Raw genomic sequence first — 23,357 nt, 5'->3', positions numbered from 1 at the left:
ATCTAAAGAAAACTGCAGAGCTAATCCTCGTTAATAATATTAGTAGGTACATCTGCTAATGACTTTAGCAGAAATAACAAGGATGTCACAGGCCTGAAGGCGAACTGAGTACCTCTTTCTTTTAAGGAAACCTAGAGGAGAAAGAATGTGGTATGCTGTTCTAACAGGGTAATACAGATGACAGAAAAGTGATGTGGAATTTGCAGTAGCAAAATCCATCTCAAATTTACCGAAATGCTTGTGTGATGCTGCCATTTTGGTACTGACACCCTACACTAACATCAGTACTCTGTATGCAAGTAGGGTAGGAGCAGGAGGTCAACAGTCCTGACCCCACACCTGTGTAAGCATATTGCAATGGACCTCAGCATGCAGAGTTAGATCCAAAATGAGTAAGGGCTCCTACAACAAGCCTGAGAGGAGCTGTGGCTGTTCAGGACTGTCCAGCCCAGCTTTCCTGTAGTGCTTTTCATTAATTCAGTTAAACAGGAGCCCAAGGCGTTTCTTTATGTGCACCATCTTTGGCAAAAGAATCATTTTCCCCTCTCAATTTTTTAATAAAAAGCACAATCACTCTTAGTTACACCATGATACAAAAGAACGACCTAAATAGTTATCTAAATGGTTTATCTACATAAAGGTTATTTAAATAATCTTAATAGTTACACTTCCAGTTGCCTTCCAGTACAACATTTCCTCCTTATAGTTGTTAACCCAAAACAATCTGTGTTTCACAGAAATTGGAAATGGATTGCTGAGTAATACTGTGTGATGAGTTTCAGCTTTTGTGCATTAATAGATTCAGCTAGAGAAACAGCCTACACATATTGATATCACCAAAGCAGGCTGGTTTTGCTCACAGAGGGTGAAAACATGCTTGACAAACCTCCGCTCCCATGGATCTTTAGAGATCTTTATTTCAGTGTATAGAGAAGCACACATAAAATTTGTTACAAAACGAGAACTTGGAAGGATTTGAAAGAGATAAAGAAAAGGATTCAAAATGAGTGGTTAAGACCTTGCATTCAGTTTCATATCATAAAATCAAATAAAATCAATGCTTTCAGGGTCATGTGGTCAAAAGCAACTCAGCATCCCTAAAAAAGAATTAATTTCTCTGGGAAAAAAAAAAAAAGAAAAAAAGTAGAAGGTGTGTGGTAGCTCAGTCAATGCCTCAGAAATCAACAGTTTTGGTTTATTGTAATATCTTCTAAAAAGTAATAGCAAAGATCAGCTTGAAATGGAATTTTAAGGGCATTTCACTGAAGACTCTTTGGGAATTGTAATGAAAACTGAAATTGAACTCAGAGTTTCCACATGATTTTTAGCTAAATAACTAGACTCTCTTTGTTCATAAAACGGAATACTTCTCTGGCCAAAATGTCATAAACGTTTTCTGTAAGGAAATACAGCAGTGTGGTTATACCAGATACTTGGCACTGGCACGAATCTCATAAACTCATTTCCATCAGGTCTTTTAAAGTTGTTTTTCTGTTTGTTTTGGGTTGGTGTTTGTTTCGTTGTTGTTTATTTGTTTACATTTTGTAATGGCAAAGTTGTGGAGTGAAGGTTGAGCGGAGGCTCCTTCCTTAAGTTTCCTGGGGAGGCTCAGCACAGGCAATGTTATCACCAACACTTCAGATCCAAGATGCTGTCTATAAGCTGAGTGCCCTCAGCTCATTTTTTGAGGGGCCATCCAAAAAAGGATAATTAGAATTTCAATCCAACTCTCCCTGCTTTATTACAAGAAAAGCCATGCACTGGCTTAACAATTATGCGCAGGTTACATCTGCATGGTGATAATTGTTTTAAAAAGACATGGCTGCCTCTTCAAGCCTGCATAAAAGAACTGTTTGATGAAATAAGCAGCACAGAGAGAGCATAACTAAAGAAAAAAGGCAGCAGAGTGTAGAGTGGATATTTACTACTTCAACATTCCTCAGAAAGTATTGGATCTTGTGCACAGATAAGTCAATGTAAATCAGCTTGTTGACTTAATTAACTTTACAGATAAGCCTGAAAATACATCAAAATCCACTGACAGGTTTTTGACTTTTTTTTCTGCTAAACATAATTGCAGCTTATCTATATATTCACACATAATTGTTTCATGCATACTGGAAAAACTTCCCAAATAAATAAATGAACACAGCTCTTGCTGGAACCATCACTTATTATTTAATAATTGCCTATGACCTATGCAGACTCTGTCTGGGAGCAGTTCTGCTGGGAAGACCGTGGGATATAGGCTGCCCCATAGCCCCCTAACATCTTCTGACTCAGCTTCAAGGGAGAGTGGCTTTGAATATATTCAACAATATTTCAGCTTCTTAATGTGTTTCTCAAAATAAAATAAAATAAAATAAAATAAAATAAAATCCCACCCCAAAAAAACCAACCCTCCAAACATTTTTGAACACGTATCTAAAGTTTCGACTAACCGGACAAAATTTAATTTAATAAAGCACTCAAGAAATCTTTTGAGAGATCATTTTTAATGTACAGTGATAAAAGCTTCTCTATCAGATGTGCTGCTTGAGGAGAAGCATGAGCAGAGCTGTCTAGATATTCGTGTTCACTGAACAATTTGGAATTCAAATGGTGTTTCGCCATGCGCGTGGCAGAGTATGAAAGCTTCTATCCAACATTCTCTGGACTTGGAAGAGTCTATATGTTGTATAAGCAACATTGAGTTTAGACTGTTTTAAGTGAATCTTCTGCTTTTGCAATTGATTTGCTGTTAGTTCTCTATGAAATAGCATATTTAAAATAAGATTGGAAGTCCTGTTTTCTATTCCCAGTTATTCAAAAGAGTCTTGTAACTGTTTTTGACTGGAACCCAAGTGGTAGACTTTGATTTAATAGTTTAAATTCATCTCATATAAACCGTGTCTAAATGTCAAGTACAGTCAGCTCAAATGAAAGCTTGTTTTTACATGAAGGATAGCAAGGGTTGTAATCCATCCATCCACTTACCTAAAATGTATTTTGTACCTGAGCCATCACCATTCCCATCCTAAGTATTTCATAATAAACTGGAGAGCTAAAGTATTTGTCGAGAAGAACTATTTTGTCTCTGAACACCTGTGATTTATTGCTGTACACTTCCAAGATTCCAACTCTTCATTTTGTTATTTCTCTTCACCTCCAAAAATAAATCCAGACAAAGGAAATTCTGGACCAGAGAATTCTGAAATCCTGCAGAAGGAGCACAAAAACCAACTCGTGTATGTTTGTCTGTTTGAGAAATTCTACCCAGAAGTTGTTCGGGTGAAATGGATGGATGAAGCACAAAAGGAGGTAACACAGAACGTAGTAAAAGGAGATGTCTGGAAGTTTCCAGGTGAGGAGAAGTACTCAGTCAGCTCCTGGTTATCTGTACCACTGGAGGACAAAAACAAGAAATATTCTTGCCATTTTGAGCATGAAAGTGGAGAACAGTCACTGCTCACACATGGTAAGCACTGCATTTTAAATGTTTCGTTCTACCTACTATGTCTTTCCTTTTTTTTTTTTTTTTTTTTTATAAATGAATTTTTATTTTTCAGCAAAATTCCAGAAATAATGCTGTACATGACTGCTCCTGCAAGCTTCTGCATTCCTAGGCACCATAACTAAAGTTCTCATCAGCTGAAACAATCTAAGCTTTTCCAGGAGAAAAAAATCAACCCATGCTGAGTTTGCCAAGCGAAGGCTCCTTTGTAGTTCTTCAGTGTCAGCAGGTGTAAAGCAGGGTTGCACCAAAAGGTCTGCACTGCCTTACCTGGCAGTATGCAGAATTTCTTCAAAACCGTGTTACAGCTGTGTTACAGCAGAGGCATCGATCCCACTGACATCAGACATGGCTATAATAAATGCAGGAGGCAAAAATAAGGCTGATGGGTGTGTAGAGCGATGTTTGAATATGTTACTTATTCATGGTCTGGTGGCAGTGAGGTAATAACCACTTTAAAAAGAAAGAAATTATTTAATTGCTGGAAAACTGATTACGTGAGGAAAAATCTGAAAGCCAATACAGTTTCAGAGGGAAAAAAAGGCAATCTATAATAACTGGTCTAAACCTACAAACGGGTTGAATCATGGTAACATCACTGAGAAAGCTGCTTATTCTGGATAGGTGAATCTTTCCTGAGCTCGCCTTGCTGTACATGAGTACAGCTCCACTCCGTGAAAATGTAGCCATACACAACCATTACTTTCAGAATATATTCTGACAAAAGTATGTTTCAAGTGTACTTATAGCTCCCACCTCAATGAATTCAAATACCATAACTGAGAACAAACCCCAAAAAGAAAAAAGCTCAAGAAAGGGAGGTCGTTTTAGAGACACCAACCTACCACTGGAACAGCAAATTCACAACAGGGAACGTGAGTGACAACCGGGTGCTCAGATTGACTTCAATTGGGAAATTAAAGAGCTGCTGCCAAAAATCTGCCTAACAGAGGCATTCACAAAAGGGCAAAAGCAAAGCCCCGGGTTAAGGCAACAAACACTCATTCACTTCTGGATCAACATTTGTCCCCTTCAATTCCCCCCGTGACGGAATCCTACTGGTGGACAACTGATCTACAGACATGTCTTCAACATCCTACTTTTTTAAATACTAACTTCCACTTCACTGTTGCTCTTCTTTTTAGCCTTATGTTAATCTTTGTTAAAATTTAAGTCCAATTTTGTCATTTAAACTCTCTTTCCATTGCTTTCTTCAGAGATCTCTCCTCAGAAGAACTGTAGCACTGAATCTAAAAACAGCACAGTTTTTAACAGAGGTAATGACAATGAATTAAAATGGGGGAAAGCAATGCGGAAGTTAGATATCGCTTAATATGAACAACGGGAACATTTTAAATAGCTTGCAGGAAATCTGTTAAATTCTGGGGTCTGCAACTTAAAAAGGCTTCCATGCTACTCTGAATCACCATGTTTTGGAGTATAAAAAGCAGCCCTCCTGGCTGGACTTTGTTAGCTGGTTGCAGATGTTGTTGGGGCTGCTGCTCTAGGTTATTAGCCTGCATTAAACGTCACTGCTTTAAATACTCAGCACAGTTAAATGCACAGCGCTTGAGCTGATGCTCCTTCAGACTAGCAACTGGCAAAGAAGCTTTCCTTTAGATTGAATGAGGATTTAGGAAATACTTTGGGCACTCGTGTCAAGAAACTGATGCAAAATGATTCCAGGAAACACGGTGTTGTTGATGGTGGAAGAGCCAGACGCTCTTGCATTGCAGGGAATGATAACCTGGCAGCCAATCTAGCGCTAAGAAACCTGCCCCATCTGCAGCCTGCTCAGGGGACAGTCAGACACTGTGTCATATATTTCCACATAAATGTAGCACACAGACCTGGCTCTAGCTGTTTCTTCTAGGAGGTTGCACAGTACTGATGTTCAACAGGAATTTTCTGCCTTACATTTGTTGCAGATCACTTGACGCACAAGGCAGCGCAGTTGGTGTACGTTGTTCTGCTTCTGAAGAGCTCCATGTACTATGTCATCGTACTCTTCTTCTTCTTCAAGTACAGAGCAAGGAATGCAGCTAAGCCCTCGGGAAAGAGAACGTAAATACTGGGTTTGGAAAGGTTTATAAGATTGTCTTCAATTTGCTTTGCTGTATAATTATCCACATAGGTTCTCCTGCTCTCCATGCTAGATACAACAACAAAAACAATCCTAAGAGAACAGGCATATAGGGTTTGCTGTGCTTTACTGCTAGTGTTTTCCTAATTTTTTCTGAGTGTTGAACTGAGGTGGAGGTGAGCAAAAAAAATAAGTTTACATGGGGTTTTAGAAGGAACTCTGTAATGCAACCTCCTCCTGCTTAAAGTATTTTTGCATGCATAGGAGTAGAGGTGTAATGGAGCTTTCAAAACATAAAACATTGATGCATTTTATCAATGCATTTTAGGATCAGTTAGGAGCATTCCACTGCTGAAAACGCATCAATGCTTTTTTTTATTATTATTATTATTTTTTACTTTCAATGATTTATTGCAAAAAATAAGTCCACTAAATCAGGACTTGAATATTCTGAAGCGATAAATGCTTTAAAAGACTCGGCAAGGCATGATTTTGGAAAGCAAAGATATTATCTTTTAGCAAGTTTAATGACCATAAAAGCAATTTTAACATGCATATCTATAGAAATTTAAGAAATTCACCAGGCCACAGGTAGCACTGCTGCACAAACTGAAAACTTGCGTATGGTATCTTCAAAGGTACAAAACGATCGCAGTTATCACCTTGTTTAGAGAAATCTTTTCAAACTCAGCAAAACCTTACAGCTGGTGCTTCAATAGAGAAAGTGTTCTCACGTCACAAGAGAACTCTCAGATGCTGTACTTCGAACTCCTCATCTCCAAGTTTTGCTAATGTAGAGCTTGTACAAGTTTGGAGAGGAATGCCTGCACCAAACCTGTGATGATGTAGAGCAATAAAAGCTTCCCTTGAGAGGCGTTTGTGAGACCTCTATTTGTTCTACAGGCTGTACCACGGTGTCTTGAAAGCTTGGTTATTTTCCATGTCCATTGAATTCCTTGGAGAATGAAGGATCCTTAAAACCACCCGTTTTTCTTTTATTCTTTTCCTATTTTTAAATGGGGACACAGTTCTACACAGAAAAATGAAAATTAACCCATTAAGTCTTATCCATTGAACAGCAAAGCTGGGGAGAAACAATGGTGCTGTTACAACAGGCCTGTCTTCCACTCCTGCTCAAGAAGGGCTGCCTAGAGCAGGCAGCTCAGGACTGTGGCCAGATGTCTTTTGAGTATTTCCATGGCAACCAGTAGCAAATCTCTCAGCCTCTCTTCATATGAAAGATACTCTGGCCTCTTGATTATCTCTCCTGGCTCTTTTCTGGGCTTTCTCCACATGCCATGTCTGTCTTGTACAGATGAGCCCAGAATTGGAGCCCTCAAAAGTACCAGAAAACCACTGCTGACACTCAAGACTCAACCAGGGACCTTTAGATCTTCAGTCTAACTCTCTCCTAGCTGAGCTATTTCAGCACTGCCTTAGCTTCAATATTTACAAAACCTGATGGAATGTAATTATCTTTCAGCTGTATTCAGCCAAGCTTTGCAGACATCAGCTTGAGAGTCAAAGTGATTTCAGGGAACAAAATAGAGACAGACTGGGCTCAAAAGAAATGGTCCAACCAGCAGTATGAACACAGGGTCCCTGTCATGGGCCCTTACCTCTGTTTACAGAGTCTGTGTGTGAGCCTTTAGTAATAGGGTGATGGGTGATGTCTAGAAGAGAAGCAGGGAAACAAAACTTCTGTTCTTGAAGGAGGTGTACATCTACCTTTAGAACAGAGAAGGTATCTGCCACAGACCAAAGGGAAATAAAGATACAGGGCTAGGACTCTATAATTTGACCTTACTGATGAAGCAGCAGAATGATAACAGACAGGAACGATGGATGATGAAGAGAAGGACAGTGTAATTGTACAGTGAGAATGGGAAGAAAATAAAACAGACAATCAAGCACAAACTGTTCTTTCTACAGAAAAGGAACTTGGTATCCAGGTGGACAATAGGTTGACCATGAGCGAGGAGTGTGTCCTTGCAGCCAAGAAGGCCAATGGGTTTGTTAAAAAGAGTATGGCCAGCAGGTCAAGAGAGGTTCTCCTCCTCCTCTACTCCATTCTGCTGAGTCCACATTTGGGCACTGTGTCCAGTTCTGGCGGCCCCAGTCCAAGAGAGGGTATTTCTAGAGAGAATCCGGAGGGGGACTACGAAGATTATTAGGATCCTGGAGCATCTCCCTCATGAGGAAAGGCTGAGAAACCTGGGACTGCTCACCCTAGAGAAAAGAACACTCAAGGGTAAAATCTCATCGATGCTTATAAATATCTAATGGGCAGGAGCCAAGTGCATGAGGCCAGGTTCTCTTTGGTGATGCCCAGTGATAGGACAAGAGAGAGTAGGTACAAATGGAACACATTTCTCACATTCCATCTGAACATGAGGATTGACTGCTTTACTTAGAGGATAAGAGGCTGCCCAGAGATGTTGTGGAGATGCTCAACACCTTGAATGCTTTCCGTGTAACCTCTCTTACGGAATCTGCTTTAGCAGGGGGTTGGAATAGATGACCTCCAGAGATCCCTTCCAATCTTTAAGATTCTGAGATTCTATAATCTTTAGTCAAACTCTCTTTGAAAACGGGCTGATATCCTGCATTATTATTTGCTAAGGCTTGATTCCAGTGCAAGTGAAATACAACAGCAAAAGTATTTGTGAAATGCACTTACTGTAGATTTGAGAAACATAATTAATATCACTGCCAGGCCTCCCTCACCATTATACCTGCTAGTCCATCAGGCTAGAAATGCATTTGATTGCTACAGTGAATCAAGTCTGCTTTTACTAAGCTCATCCTCAAATCCACTTGTGCCGTCTCACGTACAAATCCAAAGATGCTGTCCGTGTTGCACAGTGAAAAAAAGAGAAAACATGGCCTTTTAAGCTTTTTGAACAAAAAACCCTGCCCATAAGCAGTGCTGAACAATGTTCAGAATAGCTCTTATCTCACAGTTTATGGGGTTTCTCAAGTGCATATCTGCAAGTCTCACATTTGCAACAGATCACATGCCCCTGTAGTGTATTTATACAGGCATACGCTGCTTATAGCACGTTTGTATTCTTATTTATTTGGCCCAAATAGGAGGACAAGCGGATGTTTTCAGGCGTGGGGTGCAGGGGGGGCTAATGGCAGGAAGCTTAGGTTATTTAGTGGAAAAAACCTGTAAACTGAACCAGTCACAACCAGCTCAGAGGAGGTGGGCTGCGATGGAAATGGGCGATAAGCTGAGGACAGTTAGACCACAGCCGCCCTGTCTTTTACCACATAAAGTTTCTAAACCGCGGCGATGGAAATGCAGAGTGATAAAACCACGTGCCTACGTGACGTGGTAAAAAACAGTGACACTGATGGCTCACTACACGTTGCTCTAACTGTGATAGCCACATGTAAGGGCTGCCGCTGTGCACAAACATGGGTGCTGCAGGACTTCCACTCTTATTTATCATGTATGCATGCCAGAGTGAGATGCTATCTAATGCAAATTTCTGCAGCCAGGACTTTCTTAATGCTTGAAAGGTACGTCTTCTCAAATGAGTGTCTTATCACAGCAGATTTTCAGTGCTTTCAAGCTTCTAAAAGCATGAGCATTACAGCTGCTGTGCTCCTGCTGTGGCTGCAAAAATAATGAAAGTATTGAGAAAATGATTGCAGTCAATCTGGTGCTTCTAATGAAAAGACGACAGAATGGAACACATTTCTAAAACACAAAGGACTAATGTGCAGATGAATTTTTTTTGTGGGAAGGGATTTCCTCTGTTTTCTTTGTCTTGCTAAGAAGCACTTTGCATCCTATATTGAACAAGAACTTGCATGGTTGAGAATTCTGATTTCTCATCTACTAAAATGCCCTAGAATAGGTGATAAGGATAGAAACACGTGGATTCCTCTCACAAATAGTTGCAAGGGAGAAAGATCTGCGTAAGGATTACAGCAGCCTGCCAACAGCTGACTTCTGTTGATACCAGTTACCAAAACAAATTTTAAAGGAGATCCCAAGAGCAGACTAAATCATTTTGAGACTCTGAAACATGTGGGGCACCAGCACACACTCACAGGTGCTGAGCAGACCAAAAACCTCCAAAGAACGGTTCACGAGTTTGTTCCTCTGCACCTAAAGGGAAATAGATGAAATGGCAACAACAATCAATTGACAAGTTTTAGCTCCCTAGTCTCAACTATCACTAAATATACTTCCACCATACAGAAGTTTTATTTCAATCTTTTACCAATCCCTTGGCTAGGTGCACAAGACATCACTTGCAGTGAGTACTCAGCTATTTAGAAGATCACTTCAGGTATGCACTGCAGACAAATATTTTCGTACTGCTTGCAAGTAATCTAACATGCATATGCCAACAGGGCACACCTTTGCTGCTGTGCAGCACACACTGCAGTACAGGGGAACCATTCCCTTTACTTTCTAATGAGTAATTCCTTCTACATCCACCATTCTTAAAGAGGACCAGAAGATCTCAGATCAGAATCCTCAGCTTCTTGAGGTTGAATTCCGCCTTTGGCTGGAGCTTTGCCATTTGTGGTAAAGCGAATGCAAGACAATCCTGAAAATAAATTAAGTCATTTCAAAAATGAGAAAATCAACTCTCATATTTAACCGAAGCACACCACAAAAATCTTAAGACACTGGTGGTGGAGGGTAACACTCTCCTGGTATTAAGCAGAGGGAAGAAGGTAAAGACTCAAGTAGTTTTGTCCGACAATCTTCAAGATGAGTATATTTTTACTTTAGTTGTAGGACAAATGAATCTTCTCCTGGAACCTCCTCTCTCCAGAGAAATTTTTTGCACCCCTTCCCCTTCTGGTCCATCATTGTCTTTCCAGGATAGCTGTTGAAGAAATGATGGAGACCAGCCATGAGATCTGAGATTTGGGTGGTGCTGTGTGGAGCCAGGTGTTGGACTTTATGATCCTCGTGGATCCCTTCCAACTCAGGATATCCTATGATTCCATTCCATCCTGAGTCTTTTTCATCGTGCTGCAGAAGAGCTACTTCAGCCCCTGCACTTGGATTAGCCAGAATTCAGAAGCAGTTGAGTCCAACTCAGGCTCTGATCAGCCAGAACCCAGCAGGACTTCCTGCAGCAGGTTCAAAGATGAACTCAAAGAAATAGTCCACTAATCAAATTATTTTGGGATGGAGCTAAAGAGAAAAAAGGTACCTATTCCCAAGAAAACTGGAGTTCTACACAAAGGTTCTCTCATTTACAATGAGTTTTCCACTGCCCTGTTTTTCTCTGAAGACTTCTTCAGATCCTAAATGGGAAGAGAGGATTGTTACTAACTCCGCTGAAAGAAATCACAGGCATTTCAAATCAAGCATTTCCCCCAAATTACTCCCTTTTTCTTTTAAGCTGGAGAACAAATTTTTAGATGTAACCTGGAAGGCTTTTAATTATCAAATCCAAAAAAACAACTTCACTAGGATCATTGCTGAAATGCCTTTCCTCACAAAAGGTTCTGTCAGCAAGGATAATCAACTCCATGTTTCCTCCCTTGCAAGCAGTTTTTCCCACTCATTACAGCCTTCCCCTTCAGAGGACATCTTCAGAAGCCCTTTTGGGAGCAGCCAGAAGCACTGCTTTACAAAATAAATCATTTCTGTAATAAGCAATCTGGAAAGAAGCTGTCTCAACTCCAAGCCACGACCCAAATAGCTCCTTCTGTTGTCTTCCCCTTGCCCCTTCATGCTCTAAGCCCTTAAGAAAGATCAGGTGGGCACAGGACCACGTACCAGAGATGGCTCCTGCAGGAAGCAGGGCTTTGCAGGAGGGTGGTTGGCTGTCATTTCAGGGAGACTTTTCCTCATCTTTCCTGGTGCAGCAAAACTGCTGCTTATTTTCAGGCTCCAACTCTAAAATAATGGTAAAAATTAACTGTTTCACAGTTAGGCAGGCTAACAGAAAGGAAGGATGTGAGCTGTCACTCTGGTGGCAGCACGCTGAGCTCCAAACAAAGCTGGTAATAAGGTTTTAAAAATCTCTGTATAGGAAAGACTGACTTGGCTTTACAACCGGGTGATCAGGATGCAGCACTGATGAGCAGTGTTCCTGTAATCAAAGTTTTCTCCTCCTGGGCATCTCCTGTGTCCATTTGCAGTGCAGTACAGCACAGCACGATGCTCTCTGCTGTCCTGCTTTTTCACCCACACGTGGAGCTGTCACACACCATGTCAAAGCACTGCAAGGTTTCTCCCTGCATTATCAGCTCCTAACTCCTCTTTAGAAAGCTTTTACACTCCTAGTAGGTACAGAACAGGTCTGCTCACCATCACAGACAAGCTGAAGTGCAGGGCACCAGCTGAAGGTGCTGTCTGGGAACTAAGGAAAAAAAAAAAAAAGGCTTGGCAGGAACAAAAATCCCTTCTTTAGCCAAGGATGAAGATTTTATGCTGAAAATCCCATTCTTTCAGCATATTCCAGTAATCACTTTGAAACACCAGGACAGAAAGCAAGTGGCTGCCAAGTTTCAGAGGGCAGGCAAAAAATGCCTTCCAAGCTGCAGCAAGAGAAGCAGCTTCTCTTCGGGCTGAACATCCTCACTTGCTAAGTGTCATCACTTAACAGCTTTTAAGGCAGCAATTAAGCTGGGAAAAAAATATAAAAAACATTTCTACCTTCACAATGCAAGATAGCAAAAACTACCTTCAGTGTTCATCCAAAGATGAGAGAGTACAGTGCCATCCAGCAGTCTCTCTCACCCAAAGGAGGGGAACTTGATGGTATATAACCAGTTTCAAGCTAGGACAGGACCAGAGAAGAATGCAGCACCCCCAGCTGCTGTTTGGAAGGTGCCACATCTCAGTTGTCACAGCCAGCAGCACAAGCCCAGCTTCCCCTTCTGTCTGCCTGCAGAGAAAGGAGCTCCCATAGCTGCAGGGCATCTTGTTCTGCTACAAATGCACATGGGAAAGAAGCAACTCTTGTGCAGCAGAATGAGAGATGTACAGGAAAAATACAGGGGAGATTTCCTTTCTGAGGGGCACTCCACTGACTCCAGACAGAATGTAATAAACTATACTTGCTTGTCCCATTTCCTTCATTCAGACTGGCCTTCCAGAATGTTGTGCCCTCAGTTCTCATTGCTGAGGACAGCCTGTCACCAATGCAGGTCATTTTAACCTTTTGTTCAGCAGTGCTTGCACACATCCTTTCTCACTGCGTTCACACCACCCATTTCTGCTACCAACCCTTGAACCACATCACTAACAGCTTTTCAAACCAGGTGTCTCCCAAAGGCTGAAGCAGGAAGGCCAATTGCTCGTTCCTGAGATCTGTGCTTTCTCCCCGTTGCTCATCTAGAGACTGAGTGCCCTCTGCTGACAGTCAGGGCAGGCAGCAAACCTTGAGGCAGTCGAGGTGTCTGGGTGCAGGCATCAAGGCTTTGGCAGCAGTGGGCTGTAAGCATGGGGCCCTTTTTGAGAAGAGACCAGGACATCCTGCAATGCTCACCATCCTGGATCCACTGATAGCTTCTCAAAGGTCAGCTTTCTCTGAATGCAGCTGTAGAATATATTTTCTTCTCCTCCTTTTGTAGAGGAAACTATTTACTACCTACAGTCTCTGCTATTCTTCACTGGGTGTAAGAACAACTCTATCCAAAGGAGCAACCTTAATTAACTACTGTTTCAAGCACCTGAGCTTGAAAGGTTGTCCCAAATCCCCTAGAAGGGTTTAGGGGAATTTAGTGCTTTATGTGAATTTGAGTGCCTTCCCTGGAGAGTTTCTCTCTCTGCAGGAGTTTCCCAGCACTTTGTGGGCAGGAGAGTCAAGAACACTGCCTCCAAGCCATCCTGAAACAATAGTCTCATACAGATTTTCCCTCTGCCCTCCATCAAGCAGCTCTTGCAGGTTCAGGTCTTCCTCCTCTTCCCAAGCTTGACAAAAGCATTGGAGAAAACAGGAACACAAAGCAGAGTATAAACAGAGCGTATGCGACCCTTGGCCAAGGTAGAGGACTAAAGCAGACAGCAAGCAGAGGGAGAAACTGATCACTACCTAAATCTCTTCTAATATCAGCTCTTCTCGTGAAGCTTAGTCTATGTTTGTGTGTCCCCACCACAACCAGACACTGAAAGCTCATAGTCCTCCATTAGGTCAAACTAGGCAAGACTCCCTACCCATCAATACACAGTCCTTTGCTGTTTGCAGTACAAGGTCAGCTCTACCCACTTTTTGGAGGTGTTGCTCCATTCCAGGACAAGAAATGTGCTCCAGGTGCAGAGGAGCAGCCCTTACAGAGAATCCCACTGCCACACACCAGATGGCTCTAAAGGCGGCCTTGAGCAAAGGCTTTGGCATGTGCAGCACTCAGATGAGCAGGGCCTGTTCAGAGAGTGCCAACTGCACCAGGAATGAATGCCTCCCTGCTGCACCTCCTGCCATGCATCTTGCATTAAAAAAGCCAAACAGTAAATAATTATCTCACTTGATCATGCTCATGCTTTAATTACCCCGGCACAGGGAGGTGCTTTCCATTCTACTTCTGCCTATTCCTGCTGTTGGTTTCAATGCAGCATTAGCTCATTTTTACACAGCTGTACCTGCTGCGTGTTTAAAATCATTCTCAACAGACTTTCACAGTGACTGTTTGCAAACTACACTGAGAATAAGTTTTACCAATGTGCCAGTGCAGTAGAGTCATAATTGAAGTGAGTGTGAATAACAAGGGAGGCTTCCTTGCAAACCAAAACCACGTGCCTGACTTACAGCCACAAACCCTTTTTTGTTTCTCAAAACTTAGCATTCAGGAACAACTTCCAAAAAATAATTTCATGGATCTTTTATCAGGTCCTAAACCAACACAAGTACAACTCACCTTGCCTGGGGGCCTAACAAACTTTCTGCCTGCGAACTGAAGTTCTGTAGCAAGTAAATGAAGACAAAAGCGCCCATCCAGATGCTTAACGCTACATTGAGCTGGAGCATGCAGGACATAAAACCCCAAATATCTTTGATAATTTCTTTGGTATATTAGACTTTGGCATATTAGATAAATCTAATGTGTATCCTTGAACAGGATGAGGGTTTGATGCCCTTTCTGATGAACCTCATGTCATCCTCTTCACTGATACGTGCCTTTAAGGCTCTCAGGAGAGAAAAGACTATTGTATAAAGGATCATGCAGCGTGAAATTGAATACACATACATACATAGTTTTGTTTTCATTGCATCCCAGAGGTACCCTTAACTCTACAGAGAGCAGCACGGTCCACAAAACCCATCACTTGACATTTTATAATTAAAACTCATGAACTGCTCCCATGAAGATTAAAACTTACATTTCATTCTTGGTGTCTGATACTTTCAGATGCTACAGGTAAGTTGCAGGAGGCATCGGACTGGAAAAAGCAAGCAGACTTGTGACAGCATGGCTTTGTGGGAAACCTGTGAGGAGTTAAATCAAAGGTCTATTCAGTAAGAACACACCAGAGGCTAGCTGGAGACAGTTACAATGACAAAAATTGCACTCAAGATGCCCCTGTTAGAAATAGCTCAGAGATCACTGTGTAACAACTGTGACTGGTATCAGGATGTATTACTGCAGTACAGACAGAAGGCTCCACAGCCAGTTTGGATGCTATATTTGCCTTGCAACTGGCAAGATGTACCTGCTTGGATTCAGAGCTCACGAGCATAAGTGTGCCACTGAATGTTCAGAATGTGCCACTTTCCAGTCTAGAAGATATGCACTGCTCTCCTCCTTTAAAATGGAAAGTTCTGAAGATACTCTATAACAAAGTCACAGTGGTTTAGCAAATACTTCAACAGCTGATCACTTCCACGCTTGTCGAAGCAATGTATTATTCTGGTACGGAAGAGCTTCAACAGTGCTAAGCCTGCATTACTTTGGACTCACTCTTCCCCAGATCTACCTCATACCACACATGCAATCTGCACAGTTTCCAAACCAGCTGTACCAAGAACCATCCAAAACATCTACAGAGTGGGTGGTTCCATTGAGCCCCCAAAAATGTTGCTCCATAGGCAAAGTGGGGAACACCCCTAAGTAACAGTTGTACCTTGTTACAAATCATACTCGTCTCTTTTATCTGAAACAAATTCTAATTTTCACCATTATTTCAAGACAAAGACAGTATTCAAAATAACAGCACATGCTTGTACTTGCTCTGATTGAAGTTCTGTTTGTAAATAATGAATCTGGAGCTTTAGAAATTGACTCTCCCCCCTTAAACAGCAATAGGCATCACAGGCTTCTCTCTCTTTGCACTTTCATTTCTGTAAAGCCAGTCCTAGAGCTCTGTTGTTGGCTTGGATGCTGACAGCACAAGGCAGGGCCCTGGCACCCCACTATCTGAGGGAGATGGATTGCTTGGTCTAGGGTATAGGTCTGCTTTTTGGCACAAGATGAGCTTGTGGGGATTCACAGTCTCACCAGGGTTTGGTATAAAAAGCTGAGCAAACTAGATGCACCACAGGATGCATTTTGCTGTATGATGTCCCATAGACAAGAAGAAGAAAAAACAACAGCAAATCAGCAAAATTTTACTTTTTCTTTACCTTTTTTGGTGCTGGTTTCTGGCACGTTCCTTGGAGCCCCTACCAGATGCTTACTGAACCTTTCCATCCAGCCCCAACCACCAGCATTTCACTGAGCATAACTACCACAGGCTTGTGGAAAGGAAGGATGTCTCCAACAATGGGACATCCACCACCTCTCCAGGCAAACTGTCCCTGTTCCAGTGCCCACACCATAGAAAAACAATCTCCCCTCTTTTACTTTATAACCATTTTCCCTTGTCCTATCACAAAAGATGCTGCTGAAGAGTCTGTTCCTGTCTTCCACATAACTGCCTTTAGATACAGAAAGGCTGCTGTCAGGTATCCCCAAAGCCCCATTCTCTCAGCCTGTACTCATACCAAAGGTGTTCCTTCCTTTAGATCATTTTAATGGCCACCCTCTGGCTGTGCTCCAACAGGTCCATGTCTCTCCTGTGAATTCCACATCTGGATGCAGTACTCCAGGTGAGGCCTCACCAGTGCACAGTAGGTCCCTTCCAACCCCTGAAATTGTGATTCATACTTGTGAACACACTCAGAACCCCAGAAGTATCTCAATCTCCAGAATACATGATACAAAAACAAGACCAATAGAAAGTACACAATATGAAAGCAGAGTTAACAGCAAAGAGCATGATTTATATGATCACCAAACTACAGTACTACTATAAACGAGCAGCTCTAGGGAGATCTGCTACTTAAGGGATGTTTCTCAACACAGAAAGCATTTGTTTTTAATGCCCAAGAGACATTAAAGCATCCAAGGAAAAAGAAAGTACACTCACTTGTCCTGTGTAAAGATGGCAGTTCCTTTGAAAATAAGCTCCCATAAAGACAGAAGCACAAATGCTCTGGATTGTAAATATATATTTTGGTTTGAGGAATACTGACAGGCAACCATTTGCAACAAGAAAGTATCTGATGCGAGTCCAAAAGAACGATTCCTCTCAAGTGAAACATTTGGCCTCGCTAACCTCAAACAAAGGCTAACAGTGTGTCAGGCAGTTAAGAACTCCCACTGCTGGTGATATTTATTAACACAGCCCTTGTGCCAGCTTGAAAAGAGTGGAAGTTCTGAATAGCTTTCACTGAACACAGAGAATAAGCTACAGACAAAACAGTTCCAGAACAACTTGCACTGACTTGATGATGGTATTATCATGAAGTACCAGACCTGGCTAGGAAAAAAAAAAAACAACAGAAAAAACCCAACCAAACTCACTACTTCAAAACCTTTAGATTAAAAAGTAAAAAAACCCTTTTTATGAATAGGAAGATCAAAATTCACTGTTCTGTGCAGACTTTATTCTGTTGGAACCTCAGCATTTCAAAGAAAACACGAAGCACCTGCTTTTGGTCAGTAAAGTGTCCATTTAATGAACTCCTCAGCCACATTCCCCAACCCTTCCTCCCACCCTAAAATTTCAGTTCACACTTGAGCAGCAGATGACAAACTGACGGAATACAACAAAAGCCTGAAAATCTGTACTCTTAAACTAAGAGCATCAAGGGCCAGTATTTGACAAAATTATCTAGAACTCACATGTGCCCATGCAAAAAAAAAAAAAAGCAGATTTTTATATACAGTCCCTATTTATTTTCTTATAAATTTAAATATTTTACAAAAATGCATTTTCAAAATGTATAAAGTTCAGTGAACACCCCAAATGTATCTTAAAATAAAATGTTATCTGATTTCAACGGTTATTTCAAGAATGAAGTCTAAATTGCACCAGATAAAAGGCACTTGTGCTGTGTGATGTCTTGAGCAAACGTATGTTAAGTTTATAATACAGTGTCTTCTTGAATTCATGCAGTTGTCTCTGAGCATCAAGCATCATTAAAGCAGCCAGAAGAGATCGTGAGTAAACTTGATTCCACAGCTGTGAAAATGTTTTCTATCACCAGGTTGAACATACAGCATTGTGCTCCAGCTCTGACTCTAGAATCAAACGCTACAGAAGAATTGCTGCTATTCACAAGGGAATTCAAACTACATCTCATTTTCTCATAAGTTACAAAAAGAAGTACGTCATTTAATTATGAAACTAAAACACCACTGAACAACTCTGTGTTCACATAGTGTGTGCCAATGAAAGTCTGTATTTAAAAATGAGCTAGGGCTAGTTATTCAAGGAGCAGTGCATTGTACTTTCAATTTCCACTTCACTGTTGAGATAGAAGCGCAGTCCTGTTTGCCTTCATCTTCTCCAGCCGTTTCATTAAGTGGCTATTGGTCATCTCCATCTCTTCTATCTTATCCAGTGCTGTTCTTAACTATAAAATGAAATCAAAAGTTATCACCACCAAATTTAATTGGACTTTTTGCTGTGTTTAAGCCTTGACAGTGAAAATAAAAGTCAGAAATACAGCTATTAAATTCCTTACAATAGTACTGTGTGAGTTAAGGCTGATACTTGAAGAGCAGCCATATCATTACTGCAGCCAGATGAAGGAGAACTTAAATATTAACATAATAATGAGTAAGCAATTTGAATATGAAACACTGTCATCACCAGTTTCCCATTACATGCTATTGAAAGATAAGGTCCTCTCAACTACTGTCACTAGCTGCTGGGGACATATTCCCATGGGTAGCAGGCATCACACAAGCAGCAGCAAACATGTTCTTCCCAGCTCTTTGTGAGGTATGTGATGGAAACTTCCTAGGATGATACTTGATTATGGGAAGGTTGGCTCCTCAGTAATATTTATGGAAGGATTAGCTTAAGATATCCAAGTGACCACATTTAGAAGAAAATATAACTTCAGATCCTCTCTTTCAAGGACAATACTGCATTGAATGGTATTTAGTGCTACTTTCACGTGCTACAGTTGTCCTCTGAATGCAGCACTGAGAGTCAGAGGCCTTCTGAAAACACTCAAAGCTGTAACAGAAGATTACTAAAAAGAGAGAGCTTGGACATAAAAGACAGTGCAGTTCCAGACAAGTGAATCAAGTTAATTACCTCTCGCTGAAGCTTCCTCTTTTCAGCTTTGAGTTCATCTTCCACCTTTTCTGCATTTTCTGCTGCATTTTTATACCTTGCAACCTGTCCCTCCAGCCGTCCAACCTGCAAACCCAAACAAAGCGAGAGGAATGATTACCCAAGGTGTTCCACTCTGAGCTCACCTACCATCAGTTCTTCCATTTCCAAAAGAACACTAACACAAGGCATCCTGTGAATTACCCCCATCTCTGTAGAGAAAGAGGAGGTTTATATGTACTCAGCTACAACCATAACTTCAAAGTGTTTAAAACAAAAACAAACAAAAAAATCCACTATTACCACCAAAAAAAAAAAGCTAAAAGCAACAAAATGGCAGGCAGAACTTCCTTCCCTTCTCTGCTGGTCTCCTGGCAAAGGATGCAGAAAACAGTAGAGAATGGAACATAGTATGGAAATATTTCAGATGATATGAAAAGAGACTGAACTAAGCAGAGAGAGGAATCTGTAAAACAAAGAATTGGGGAATACACGGGGATTAATATTAACCCTGGAAAGCTAAGAAGCAGAGACAGATGAAAGTAGAAAGAAGAAAGAGTCATAACATGATGCAAGGCATCTTAAGCCAAAGCACGGATTTCAACAGAAAAGTATGGACTACGGGAGTGCAGTCGTGCAACTCTGACTCACATTTTCAAGTGATCTGCAGAGATGCTGCATTATACCACCTTGTTACTCACCCTTTGCTAATAGACTACAATTCCTGAATTCAGTCCCTCTTTACATTCTGCTGTATATTAATGTGCAACTTAAACATAAAATACAGAGTTAGACTATGCACAGCTATTTACTTGCAGCAAGTAGGAAGAAAGTACAAATGTAACACTGTTCTGTGCAAACTAAAAAGCAAGTAGTAAATCAAATTATAGGTTTTCATAGGTTTTCTTGAGGAAAAAGTATTGTGAAAGTTTGCAGAAAAAGCATAATGGTATGAATAAATTTGAAGAAAGATGCACTTACATTTTGTTCCAAGGTGGTTATGTCTTGTTCAGCTTTTGAAAGTCTAAACTTGTATTCACTAATTTGCCTGTTGGCATCTCCTAGACAAAAATTGACATGAATACATTTCTCAGAGTGGTTCTCTGTACTATCAGTACTCCTTCTAAGTCAAATTCACTAAAAAAAGCCCATTTTATTTATATTGAGGCATATGACAATCTGTTAAACAAGCAAAATATTCAGCTGAAGGAATAACTTGCTTGGAACGGAAAGGAGTGTAATGCTGCTAAGAAGCAGTTGTGAATTTTGAGCTATATTTTAGTAACTTCTCATATTTTGCTTTAGGGAATGGTTAAATCTTTTAGGTAAGTTTCTGTGTGAAACAAAATAATCGGGACATTGTAACAAAAGCAATTCAGGTGAAATTCTAAAAGCTAAAAAACACATTTGTTCAAGTATCGACACCCATTCTAGGCAAGACTGTTAACTGAGAACCCAACTAACCACAAGTAAATACATATTTTTTAAGTTATTACATAGTGAGAAATTTCCTGCAAGGAGTCATACCAAGGCAAAAATACCTACTCCATGATGTATCTGCTCCCAATACTACCCTGTGTAACAACACAGGAAAAGGTAGCCAGCTTCATCTCCCCAGTGAGAATACCTCTGAATAGTAACTGTATACGTACTCTGCATTTCAATTAGTTGCAAGTCAGAACCATTCTCTAAGCCTACTATATCTGGATTCATGCCATCACTTTTAGAGTATTTCTGCCTTTCTTCTTCCAATTGCATCTTCAGTTTTCTAACCTGAAACACAAGTTTCACTTTGTGAAAAACACAAACATTCAGTAGCAGTACATGCAAACATTCAGTGAGGCCAAATAGTAGCAAGATGCCACTTGCTGAGACAGTTCTGCAAGGGGGAATAGCAGAGCCTTGCAGGAGAGGCAGGAAGTCCATTCCCAGACATCTGCCTATGAAACCATTTCCCCACTGTTGCAAGGTAAGGACTCTCTGCATGTCGCCTTTGCAATGGGAGTTGCAAAGTCTTTTAATTGATTTTTACACTTACATGGCTATAATTATACATATTTTTATGCACATAAGATGCAGGTACATTCTCAGCAAAAATAGATGTTGGCAACATCACTTTATATTTTTTTATATTGATGATACGTTCAACTAGAAGCACAGAAACTAGTATTCCTAATGAACACTCACTGGACATATGTTTTCTTGAGCTCTCTCCTCAGTATTGAAACTACATTAAAACACAGCTACTTTGGTACCAGTAACTTTCTGTTTAAGTAACTGAAGTGATTAAAGAAATTGTACACTTCACTGCTCAGCAGCTTGGCAGAAAGATGCTAGAGCTTCTGAGAGCTACATTTCACTGAATTCAGTATTCCTGGATAATACCAGAAGGAAATCTAGGTGCCTGCATCTGTTTACTGCTACTTTATGAATATCCTGTAAAGGATACACAAGAGGTACATTTCTGACAATAACAGGTTGTTTTACCTGGGACAGCAATTCTTCCTTTTCTCCAGCTAACTTGCGTAGCCGGACATCTAAAACAAGAGAGTTCCATTAGAAAACATGAATCTTTAAGTAAGGAATCTATTTCTTGTAATTTTTGTTTTCTAAGTAAAACATTCTTCAAACAAAGCCAACAGCATTGGGAGAACAAAACCATGATATCTCCCTAGCAATAACATAATGCTTTTCAGTTAATAGCAGTAACATGAAAAATACCCAATTGTTTATATATTAGTGTAACAGCTCTAGAACAAAGGGCTCTGAGTTTAATAGTTCTTCAAAGCAAATTAACAACCAAGTAGTCAAGTGAAGACCGGTTTTAAATAGTAAAACATAGTTTTGTTTCAATCTAGAGGCAGCCAACATGTTTTTTTCCCAGTCACATACTCTTCTTGCCTTATCCTTAAAGATTGCTACCTCTTCAGGTATGGCACTAGGCTTGTGGAAAGCATGCATTTGTAGAAAGTCTTATAGTGGCTGTTCTCAAACCACAGAAAACTATTTGGGAAAGATCCAGAGGAACACTTCAAAATCTCAAATCAGCTAGGAGATCAGTAATAGCTACAAAATACCCTGCCAGATAATGAAATGTAATGATTATAGTAGTTTACAAGGAAAGCATAACCTTGTCAGTAACAAAGCATAAAGGTGTGTATTTCACAATGCAAACACGTACCAAGCCCAGCCCCCATCTAAACAATGCTTAATTATTATACATTGTGTGCAAATATAATGCAAGTGTATGGAGAAATTTATCTGCATGTTAACAGTTTCACAGGGTATTGACTACACACAGATTAACTAAGAAGCTAAAATAAAGGTCTGGGAAAAAGAAAAAAAACATATGTTATCTTTGATTGTTGTTAAAACTCCTGGATTGTGAACGGAAAGCAAGCAGACCTCAAACTCTGACTTATTTTGGGATATTTTTACCTAGCGGCCCTTCTCCTGCAGATTCCAAGACTTGAGCAGCTTCCTGCGATACAACTGTTATTGCACCAACTGCAGACTCATGGTTGATATCACCATTTGGTGTGCCATCTGGGATTATCACTAACCCATGTTTCTGAAAGTACAAAAGAGAAATTGGCACTCAGAGGAGACCACTGCTAAACTGCAACCGTACAGAAATCTTTTTGAAAAGCCTTCTTGAAGAGATTGAAACAGTTACAATGAAACGCTCCATACCCCGAGGTCATGTATCCAGGCTGCACAAGAACAGTAACCATTCTTCCTCCTTTTCACCAGCCTTGATTTCATGCCCCATTGCTGGATTTCTGACACCATCACACAGCTACTACCAACATACCTCTCCTCTCTTCATTGTTTCCTTCAGGTCAGCCAACTCCTCTCTGAGCTCATCTCGCTCATTCTTAATGCAGTCAAAGTAATCTTTCTGTCTTTCTAGGGCCTGGGTTCAGGCAGATAGCAAGAAAAAGAATGGCATAGAGAAAAAAGATGACAGACAGCAGGAAGATTTTCTAAACATAAATACAAAAAGCTTAATAAAAGAAATTAAAAGGGGTATTTTATGTATGTAAAATGCATCTGTGTCTAACATCTAACAACTACATTTTGCAAGTCAAACATCTAGCCTCACTGCCATGTTTCTCATGACAAATTTTGTCCCAGAGGGGTCTTAGTTAATTTCTATTACAGAATTTTTTAGAATATTCTGGTTTTGATAGATTTTGATAATCTAAACAAAGCACCAGAAGAGCAAGTCATTCTTCATTCTTCTT

At 40.6% G+C, this 23,357-nt stretch overlaps 2 protein-coding genes across 15 annotated transcripts in view; one reads left to right on the top strand and one right to left on the bottom strand.

Moving 5' to 3' along the window:
- The window catches only part of LOC125695825 (immunoglobulin kappa light chain-like), a 29,026-nt gene extending 21,561 nt beyond the window's left edge, over positions 1-7,465 (top strand). Inside the window, exons 4-6 of the mRNA XM_048950810.1 lie at positions 3,164-3,457; positions 4,711-4,770; positions 5,422-7,465. Coding sequence (XP_048806767.1) covers positions 3,164-3,457; positions 4,711-4,770; positions 5,422-5,561 — 494 coding nt within the window. The 3' untranslated portion in view covers positions 5,562-7,465. The remainder of the gene's footprint in view (positions 1-3,163; positions 3,458-4,710; positions 4,771-5,421) is intronic.
- A 9,880-nt stretch (positions 7,466-17,345) lies between these two features.
- The window catches only part of LRRFIP2 (LRR binding FLII interacting protein 2), a 52,782-nt gene continuing 46,770 nt past the window's right edge, over positions 17,346-23,357 (bottom strand). For 2 of the 14 annotated variants that reach the window (XM_048950776.1, XM_048950780.1), the window contains 7 exons: positions 22,925-23,026; positions 22,549-22,681; positions 21,598-21,647; positions 20,763-20,883; positions 20,092-20,171; positions 19,093-19,197; positions 17,346-18,400 (listed from right to left, as the gene is read on the bottom strand). In XM_048950776.1, coding sequence (XP_048806733.1) covers positions 18,290-18,400; positions 19,093-19,197; positions 20,092-20,171; positions 20,763-20,883; positions 21,598-21,647; positions 22,549-22,681; positions 22,925-23,026 — 702 coding nt within the window. In that variant the 3' untranslated portion in view covers positions 17,346-18,289. The remainder of the gene's footprint in view (positions 18,401-19,092; positions 19,198-20,091; positions 20,172-20,762; positions 20,884-21,597; positions 21,648-22,548; positions 22,682-22,924; positions 23,027-23,357) is intronic. The other 12 variants (XM_048950777.1, XM_048950778.1, XM_048950779.1 and 9 more) reach the window with 11 other exon arrangements.

The sequence above is a fragment of the Lagopus muta genome, chromosome 7 (genome assembly GCF_023343835.1).
Source record: "Lagopus muta isolate bLagMut1 chromosome 7, bLagMut1 primary, whole genome shotgun sequence".
NCBI classification, from domain to species: domain Eukaryota; kingdom Metazoa; phylum Chordata; class Aves; order Galliformes; family Phasianidae; genus Lagopus; species Lagopus muta.
This window is presented reverse-complemented; position numbering and strand designations above follow the sequence as displayed.